At 44.3% G+C, this 10,006-nt stretch overlaps 1 protein-coding gene across 1 annotated transcript in view; it reads right to left on the reverse strand.

The window, feature by feature from the left end:
• The window catches only part of adgra2 (adhesion G protein-coupled receptor A2), a 60,451-nt gene extending 52,594 nt beyond the window's left edge, over nt 1-7,857 (reverse strand). Inside the window, exon 1 of the mRNA XM_015037208.1 lies at nt 6,797-7,857. Within this exon, the coding sequence (XP_014892694.1) occupies nt 6,797-7,098 (302 nt within the window). The 5' untranslated portion in view covers nt 7,099-7,857. The remainder of the gene's footprint in view (nt 1-6,796) is intronic.
• Nucleotides 7,858-10,006: the final 2,149 nt, after the last annotated feature.

Genomic DNA, 10,006 nt, shown 5'->3' on the forward strand with positions numbered 1-10,006 from the left:
GTGCAAAAAACGCGCTGTTGGGGGGGGGGGGGGGGGGGCAAATGAATGTACGTAGCTAAAAATAGACACCAACATTGGTAGCCTACAAGGTACTTGTTAAGCTTAAGGTTCTGTATTGATATTAGCTAGTCATCTTTTAGCTAACATTACCTGCATCCAACAGCTTTACTCAACTCAGTCGGTTAGTTTGGAGGGAAAAACTGTGAAAAGTTCTTTGCGTTTTGCTGGTTTGCTGCCGTGATTATAACACAAACCTACGTAGCTCCGCACAGCAGCAGCAGGTCTCCTTCACAGGTGTAAACCCAGCGCGAGCGTCGTAGCGCTCATGTTGCGTTTAAAGGCGGCTCGAAAAAACAGGTTACAACATGTTAACAACGGATTAAACAGTTTTAACTGCTGATAAAAGTGACAGAGGACACAAATATGGGACGTGTGGAAGCCCTACTGTATCAAACTGACATAGGAATAACAGAGAGTTGGCCATTCTAAGGTAAAAACACAGCGCATACAGTGTTCATGTTTTGTTTTTTTTTCATCCAGACGCCTTCCCGAGCCCCCACTGCAATGACACGGTGCCCCCTCCCCCCCCTCTAGGGGGCGCGCCCCACAGTTTGGGAACCTCTGACCTACAGGAAGATCCTAGACGATAAGAGGAACGCAAGATAAAAAAATTGACAAGATAAAAACAAAAAAGTACTCATGAAAGTACTGTTTTACTACAGGTCAAGTCGGTTGATCAATAATTAGGTCATAACTGAATAGCAATTTTTTTTTTTTTATTTGTGTTCTCTACTGCAAATTAAAAAAAAATAAGTATATGTCAAAAAATTTGGGTTATCTGCAACCATTTTCCAGTCAATTCCCAGTCTGGGGAAAACGGCAACTGGGATTGCTCTCTGTTTTTTTTTTTGTTTTTTTTTTCTTGCCACTCAAAAAGCCGGATTACAATAAGTAGTTGTCCAGTCAACAGGTCCTCAAACCTGACCAGAGGATCTCTGCAGCTTCTTTAGGGGTCAGAGCATCAGAATAAAGGGTATTGAATAAAAATACATGAAACATTGTTTTATATTTGTATTTGTAAAAAATAATAATAATAATAATAATAATAATAATAATAATAAACACAATTTGCCTTCCACTTTACAGTTCCTGCATTTCATTTAGTAAGTCCACCACACAAAACCCCAATATAACTAATTGATTTTGTGGTTAAAGTGTCATCAGTACTTTTGCAGGGCCGTGAAACAGCCAGAAGTGTGATGTACAACTGTTCTTTTGCCGCCTCTGTGGTTGACGGTAAAAATATATCTGCGCTGCCAGGATATTTTCGTCTCAATCCCATAAAGGCAGACAGACAACACTCATGTTCATTCAGGGCTTCAACTGCAGCTGTCTTGAATGAACAGGGTACGGTGTACCCCCCCCCACCCCCCCAAACACACACACAGCCTGAGCATTCGTGCCCACTCGTTTGGGTTGGCACCCACCAGGGCCAAAGCTATCAGTCACTGGCGACGATGACAACTGAAATATGCACGGGGAGGAGTTCGGTTATGACTTTGGTAAAAGCCACAGGAAGAAGCACAAGCCCATTCACACATGAGCTGCCACTGTACATTCTCTCCATTCGTCTGTTATCCATTAAAACATTAAAACAGACACAGCTGCTACCATGGGGCACTGAGAGAGTCTTTTTCCGCTGTGATTTCTAAGTAATGGCTCTAATGCATCAAACCTCTATTTATGTCAAGGCAAACATATTTTTATGATTAAATTATCACAGTGCCTTTGCCTTATAAAGTATTCTTGCACCTTGTGGCTTATGTAACACAGCAATACAAGATAGTCCAAAAGTTTCTGCTAAAAAGACAATTGTCCTTGGTTTAAACAGCAAAAGACGTCGAGTCTTTGACGGTTTCTATAAACTGAAAGGCGAGAATCGACTGAGAGGCCTTCGGGAACTCTAGGGGAGCTGCAGTGCTCTGCAGCTCAGGTGAGATAATCTGCTGAGAAGACAATAAATTAGCTGCTGGCATTCCAGCAAAAATATGGCTTTGTGGCAATGACAAAGGTACTGTTCAAAGAAAGCCTCAAGACGTTCGCCACAAGCCGCGGTGGAGACACAACAAACGTGGAAGAATGTGCCACAGTCAGATCAGACCCAAATTTGAACTGTTTGGCCTAAATGCGAAACGCTAAGTGTGGCAGAAAGCTAACACTGCACATCAATCCGAAGGAACCGCAGCGGTGGTGAAACCCGGCGGTTACAGCAGCATCATCCCGTGGGGTCGTTTTTTTTTGTTTTTTTTTCTCCTCAGGGGACGGGGGAGCTGGTCAGAGTAGATGGGAAGATAGATGGAGGTAAATACAGGGCAGACCAGGAAGAAAACCACTTCACATTCAGTCCCAAGTGCTACTTTGCGTTGGTTTATCGCGTAAAATTCCAGCAAAACACATTGAAATTTGTGGCGGCAATCCGAGAAAACGTGAAGGAGTTCATGGGGTGTGATTACTTTTACAAGCCGCTGTGTATGCTGTTCCTTCCGTCACGTTCCTCAAAAGACAAATAATAATTTGGATGTGAAGCGGCGCTTTGGAAGCAAAGTTATGTTGCTTCAAGAGGCGCCTTGCCTCCTCCTCTCCTCTTTCACCCCAGTGCTGGAGATCTGTTAGTCAGGGGCCGGGGAGTTTTCAGTCTCCAGGGGCAGATCCCTCTGAACCGCCTGCCAAGCTTCTCCCCGCCATCCCTCCATCCTCTTTTTTTTTTTTGACTCCCCTCCTTTTTACTTCTTTCCCACTTCTCCTACCCCTCACGTTGAACTTTCTCCTCCTCCTCGACCTCTTATCAACCTCTAGCTTTTTTTTTTCTTTTTTCCACTTTCACCCCAGAACATTTCTCTTCACTCTCACCCTTATATCTGCTTTTCCCTTTTCCTTCTCCTCTCTTCCCCTCCCGCTCCCCCCTTTTCCCGACGCAGCGATCCGGCTCCTTTGCAGCCGTGCATAATTAGGCCTAAACACAAGCCTGCGCAGGCTCACATCTGGAAGAAGTTTGGACATGGCAGTTTCCTACCAAGTCGACTAAATATTTAGGTTGAGAGTTACTGCATGTGGATGAACTCATGATAGAAGGGGTGGGAAAAGTAGAGAAGCTGGGGAGCTGCAGATAAAGGAAAATTGGAGACAGTTGGAGCTCATGAGGAAATGTAGAGGTGACGTTCTGTATTCTCAAAGAGGAATATGTATTACTTTGCAAAACAACAACATAAAAAAAAAAACAAGAAGCAGTATTATTAAAAGTGCAGTTCAGGCTCTGTAAAGTAGGAGGTGATAAAACTGGGTTGCTCCTTTTTGGCTGGCAGGAACAACAAACAGCTAGCTAATAGTTTTAATAAACAAATCCCCTCTGGGATTTCCCATGATGCTGAGGGGCCTCAGCTGGAATGTTCACAGGGGCCAGCTGTTGTGCATTACACGAAGCAGCCGGCCCCGGAAGCCAAGGACCGGGTGTCCTTCGGTCCTCGCCTGCTCCACTTGGAAAGAGAGCGTATCTCCAGGAGAGGGAGAGAGGGGCGTTCGTCGAACCGGGGCAGCGGAGAGCGCTCCCCCGCCGCACCTGGGATACTGTCTGGAGGCTCTGAGCAGCCTGAGGAATGTCAGGAATAACACGAACATCAACAAGAGTTCCCAACATTCCACATCTGGAGCTAATGTCTGAATGCATCGGGAAAAACAAAAACTTTCCAGACGCCGCAATTCTCGGGCAAGGTAACAAAAATGGCGCCCCGGATTGTTTGCGCCTTGTAAACGTGCCACAGAGCGCCAAGTGGCCGCACAAAAACAACCCGAGCAAAATTAGTAGGTGCGGGAACAGAAGATTATCTTCAATCACCTCCACCACTGCCAGCCGAGCCATTTCGGCCTCCACTTTTCAGCAAATGTGTTTTACAGATGTTTGTCTTGCCTTTATTAAGCAAAAACACAAGGCCCTATAAATGACCTGGTGGCTGGCTCATCGTCTTCATTCTTTACCTCATATGCTTGCTGCAGTGAGATATAATTAACTCTCTCGTGGATTTCTATTGCGTTTTTTTTTTTTTGTCTTTTTCTATTTTTTCACAGAGGAATGCTTCTGACTATCACACCAATGTTCATATCAAAGATAAAACGAATGTCAAAACACGCAAGATCTCAAATACTAAGGTAAACAGTGTAATTGTCTGACAGCATGAAGTAGGCTACAAGATCCCAAATAAGAAAAAAAATAATAATTTTTGCTCAGAGAAAAAAGAAAAATCAAACGAATGTGACATACGGTTGTTAATATTAATCGGTTTAGAAAGAGTTAAGCAGTTACTTCTAAGACTTTGGGGATGCTAGTGAACCACAGCGAGAGCCTTTACATACACCTGGGAGCAGGTGGTGAATGTTCCCAGGAGGTAATGGCTCACTAAAATTATTCCAAGAACAACGTCTTAAGGAACAAAGGCATTACTTGCCTCATGTGGTCAATGTGCCTCACTCAACAATAAAAAAACAAAACAAAGAACAAGCAGAAATTGCATCCATGGGACTTTCGACGCTGAAACTATTGGTAACCAAAAACAACGCAAAGGTGCGTCTCACCTTTGCCACAAAAAAATAAATAAATAAAAATCTTGTTGAAATTTTTTATGGATTGACTAAGCAGAAGATGGTCTTTCAGAATAAAACAAAGACATGTTACCAACATTGAGACGTGGTGACGGCGAGGCAGAAAGCGCAAATAATGTGGGAATGAGCTACATGTGAACTAGCTGATTCTGGGCTGCTCTATCTGGCTAGTTCACAGGGTGAAAAAGGGTGGGACATCTGGATGGAGGTCGTTAGAAACCAGGCTAGTCTTTCTCGCACCCAGAAAGACCATGTGAAGAAACCCTGAGCAGCTGTGAAGAAAGTTCTGCATTGCAACGGACCAAAACACCACAACCCCCCCCATCCCCCCGAAAAATGTGTCACGAACAGATCAGCAATCTATCAAGAATGATTGTGTGTTTTGGCCCGTGTTGAGGCGCTTTCAAGTTTGCTCCAAAAAAGACCACACAATGAAGCGCCTCGTAATTAAAAATATCGAACTTAAAACCAGCGCCGTTCCCGCTCTCAGAAGGAGACGGAGAGGCAGGGTGTGTTGCTGCCTTTTGACGTGAGAGCCGGGTCACCGGTTCAAGCGCAGACTCTGATATAAAACACTCTGAATGTGTTTCTGTTTATTCATGTGCTTTTTTGTTGTTTTTTTTTGCAATGAAGAGTCAGCTGGACCGTGTTGTGGAGGTGGAGGGCTGCAAAGCGGAGGGGCCTTGGCTGAGGCAAATTTAAAGTGACAGAGTTGTGTCAAAGAGGCTGGACTCCATGATGATCACAGAGCTTCTTAGTGCTTCACAGAGACGCTTCCCTTCACTTCGACGTGAGAGTGGATCAAGATGGAGACGTCTGACCTTACAAGTTCAACAACAGCTACGGGGTTCACAGTGCAGTGCAAACTAACAACATGGAGGTGATACAAGTGCAGCGCCTTGCAAAAGTATTCGTACCTCTTGAACGTTTTATTTTTTTTTTTCGTCAGCATATTTCATTGGCATTGTATGTAGAGTGACGCAAAGAAACACTTGATTGTGAAGTAAAAGGAATATATTCTCTAAGAATTTTCACAAAGTCACCACTGGCTTTAGGCCTGAACATTGGATGGATCGTATTTGATGTAAATACTTCCATCGTAGCTCTGATTGTACGTTTTCATGGCTTGTTGGAGGTGAATCTCTACCCGAGTTTCAAGTTTTTCTTGGATCCTCCAAAATATTTCCTCCCAGGAATGCCCTGTATTTATTGTTGTTTGTTTATTTGAGGAAGAAAAAAAAGACAATGCATATCATATGATCTGCCCTAGTTAGCCATAAAGGCTAGTTTTCACATGTAGCCCCTAAAGTAGCATGCAGCACCCTCTAGCTTAAGGTAACCGGCAAAACCTTTGAGCAGCTTTCCTGTCCCTGCTAAGCAAAAGCATGATGCTGCCACCACCATGTTTCACAGTGTTGGAGGGTGTGTTCAGGCTGATTAGCAGTGCCAGTTTTCTGCTACTCAAAGTGTTTTGCATGCAGGTCAAGTTACATTTGACTCTCATCTGGACCCTCTGCTATGTTTCCTATATGTGCCCTACGTGGCTTGTAGCAAACTGTCTTTCAACAATGGCTTCCTTCTGCTTACATTGAGGTCCAACTTTTAGAGTGCATGACCTGTCAACTGATTTTTCCCCCCACCTGAGTTGTGACTCTCTGCAGCCCTCCCAGAGCCACCTTCTCTGATTAATGCTCTCCTTGTCCTGCCTGCCAGTTCTGACGGGCAACCATGTTCTGGTAGTTTTACGGTTTTGCCCTTTCCTTCACATTAATCAGATGATGGATTGAGCCATATTGCTCTAGAGAGAAATTTACTGGCCTGCAGCTTCTGAATGTTGCACTGAGTTGGTTTTGAGGGTATCTGAGTAAAGGGGGGTTCATATAAATGTATGTCCCATATTTTTTGTGGGTTTTAACACACACACACAAAAAAAGAAAGAAACGGATCAATTTTGCGGACAAATAATAATTTTGAAAAGGAACTGTAAGTCTGCGTATGGGAACTTTTAAGTAAATAGTGCTAATCCTTGAAAACGCAGTTTTCGTGGAGACAGTGCTCGACACGCTTTGCTCAAGCAGTCTGAAAGGAAAGGAAGGGACCTGGATGCACACGAGTGTGTTCAGAAGTTGATGTTTCTACTTACAGAGTGACGGTCCTGTTGGGGAACAAACTGAAGTCCGGAAGTTCAACCAGCTCCTCCTTGCTGCAGCTCACCCTCCTGCCCACAGATTGAGCGCCGTGCGCCTTGGGGCGATCCTCCGCGCAGCTGCAGCCGCTGGTGGAGGCGAGCGGCCCGGGGCAAACCTGGACGAGTCCCGCTCCGGAGGCGGACAGCAGGAGCAGCATCAGTACCAGACGCCCCGGCAGCAGAGGGATGCCAGCTGCGGGCGCAACCATTGTCCTTCGCCTGGATCTCACCTCAGCTGCACCCCCGCCTCCAGTCATCCCATATCTCCACCATGAAGGTCTCGGTTGGAGTTTATGAAAAGGAAGAATGAAGAGGCACGCCGAGCTCACGGGAGTTAGATAAATGAATGACGGGTGAAAGTCTTTCGCTCAACAGTGAACTCCCATCTCATCCGGTCATTCCAGAAATATCAGAGGCGCTGATTTCCCAAATGTCCCGTTATGTCATGGCAGCAGCCTGGGCGCACGGCTCCCCTTTGCTCCAAAAAGGTCGTTAAATCCAAAGGACGAGAGTCCATCCGGTGGTTTACAGCAGTTATGCCAGCGATGGCTTTCTGGGTCCTGGAAAACGTGGTTGTGACTAACCCAAAAAATAGATTTACTCTTTTTTTTTTTTTTTTCAGGATTCACGGGAGTGTCCAAATTACCGTTATCTTGCCCTCTGAAAGTCAATCCACGCGCTGCTGAGATTTACCGCAGAACTCACGCACATTCATTCCGAGTCGCGACTATTTCTAAAGAAGAGATGAATAAATTAACTTTACTGTCTTGTTCCGATGATTCTTTTCGAAGTTTTCCTCGGCTTTTTCCTCGATTCCCGGGAGGTCCCCGCACTCTCACGCACAGAATTTAGACTGGATTTAAACGGGAGGGGGGGGGGAGTGGGGTCGGGGGGCGGAATGAAGTCGGACAAGAAAGGAGTTTGTTCCTCATCTGCTCCCGTCTGGTTCCCCAAAATAAAGCGGGGTTTTGTCTGTACGCCTCTGTCAGTCTCAAAACTCACTCAGTTGAGGGTATACTACCCAAAGTGCGCCCATTCCTTCCCCGTCTGCGCTCTAGTCCCCGCGGTCCTAGCGCATGCGGATCAGGGTAATCCCAGCAGAAATCACAGTCCCAGACCCGACCCAACACTGAACGGGGCCTTGATTGGATGATTATTTTAGGGGATTACTTCCTATAACACCTCAGACATTTTTTTTTTAAATTATTATGTGTTTTTGCGCTCCACACTAATTACATGAAGGTGTTCTGTGCTCTGCCTCCCCCACAGTTACAGTACATGATATGGCTGCTTGAAAAACAAACAGTTCAATAATTTGAACTCGTATTACAGAAATATGCTACCACAATCTATTACGGTTAATTTACGGAGTTACGGGTAATGAAAGCCCAAAACATATTTTCAGAGAATTACAATATCGATAAGAGAAAATCCTTTCTAATTCAAAATTATTATGTCGTGTTATGTTACAGGCTTCGAATGGTCCTGCCTAATCCCAAAGAAAAGTACCGACTGAACGGTCCAGAAGACACTGACACCCTCACAAAGGTTACTTCCCAAAGAAGCTGACCGTTCGCAGAGAGCCACATCCGAGCGGAAAGTTGTGTGGATGGACAAACATTTGGTAGGAAATGTCAGGTGTAACCGTAGCCTTGAAAGGAGTTTTGAAGCAAAGATCGTGTAAGCGTTTGAGGAGATACAGAAGGTGGACTGCAGCTGCAGTCTTCAGGAGCTGAACGCACCAACGCATCTATGACATGGGCTTCAGTTTTTAGGTTTTTTTTTTTTTTTTGCTTTTATGGTCCTCGGTCATTCCTGAATCAAAAGTCTCATCAAGGATGACCTATAAGATGAAAGTAAATTTCACATTTTATTTCCAAATCAAAATTCCAGAGTCTGGAGGCAGACTGGAGAGGAACGGAGTTTACGTTAATTGAGCTGCACGGTGAAGTTTCCACGGGCAGCGACGACTTGGGGTGACATGTCATTTACTGCTGCTGGTCCACTTTATCAAGTCCAAACTCAGTGCAGTCACAGCATTTCAGACCGTTTCCTCCTTATGCCAAGAGTCTTTTTGGAGATGCTGATTTTGTTTTCCTTCAAGAGTTGGCACCTGTCCATGCTGCCAGGAGTGGCGGGCGAAGAGGAATACGAGATTTAGCAGACGTGAGTTGCAGGCTGTTATCAAAGCAAGCTGGGATTTTTTTTAACACCTCAGTAAAACCACAGGCTGACCTCCTGGTGTACAAGCAACCATGGTAACGTCCTGAGTAAATGTCACTATATGCTCTCGGCCAGGTAGAACTTTATGAATAGTCAGATTTTCTTTGAAGGTACCAGAAATAATAAAGTTACCAGAAATAAGAGTAAAATTGTATCACATAGTGTGTTTTTAGTTTATAGTATAGGTAGCATATTTAACTTTTACTGAATAATTGACAGGTATTGTCTTAAGGATAAGCAAATATATTTAGCCTTTAATAACTATATCATAAATAAAATAAACTACCTAATAGGCAGGATGAAGAAAACTGTTTGAGTGTCTCATCAGTTTTTTTTTTTTTTTTTTTTTTTATTTTGAGAAAACTAAAGTATAAATAACTTTACAGTCAAACCATGATGTCATGCAGGGAAACTAATAAAACAACAAGTAGCCTTCGGCAAAAGCAAAATTTCCTCAATAAAGAACAGGGAATACTATTGCTTTGAATTAGCTGCCTCCATCTACAACACAGGAAGGTCTTGCCTTCAATGTGTGTCTGGGCTGGAGGAGCAAAGTGAAGTTATGAATGAATGCTGAAAGCCTCTGGTGTATTGTGTGCCGGAGCAGATCAAAGACTGTCCATTCAATCGGCGGGAACGAGAGGAAGCAAAGACTTTTATAGATAGGCTGCACTTCACTACATTCTATATTGTTCCTGGAAAAAGACTTATGATCAAATAGAGCACTGCAAGCGTGAAAATGAACAAAGACGGAGCGGCAATAATGCTGGTGATAAGTGTTTGTTGGCAAGGCTGTTCATTTTACAGTGTTGGAGCACACAGACAGTAAAACTGTTTTGTTTTCCACAGATCCTCCACTTCTCGGGTCTCCCACTTCTCTCCGAGTTTCTAATGGGGTTTTAGTATAGGGGGCTGAGGAGATTTTTATGGATGAAGATTGAT

This window comes from Poecilia latipinna, unplaced genomic scaffold (assembly GCF_001443285.1).
Source record: "Poecilia latipinna isolate Pla-1442-1.1 unplaced genomic scaffold, P_latipinna-1.0 Scaffold398, whole genome shotgun sequence".
Taxonomy (NCBI): Eukaryota; Metazoa; Chordata; class Actinopteri; order Cyprinodontiformes; family Poeciliidae; genus Poecilia; species Poecilia latipinna.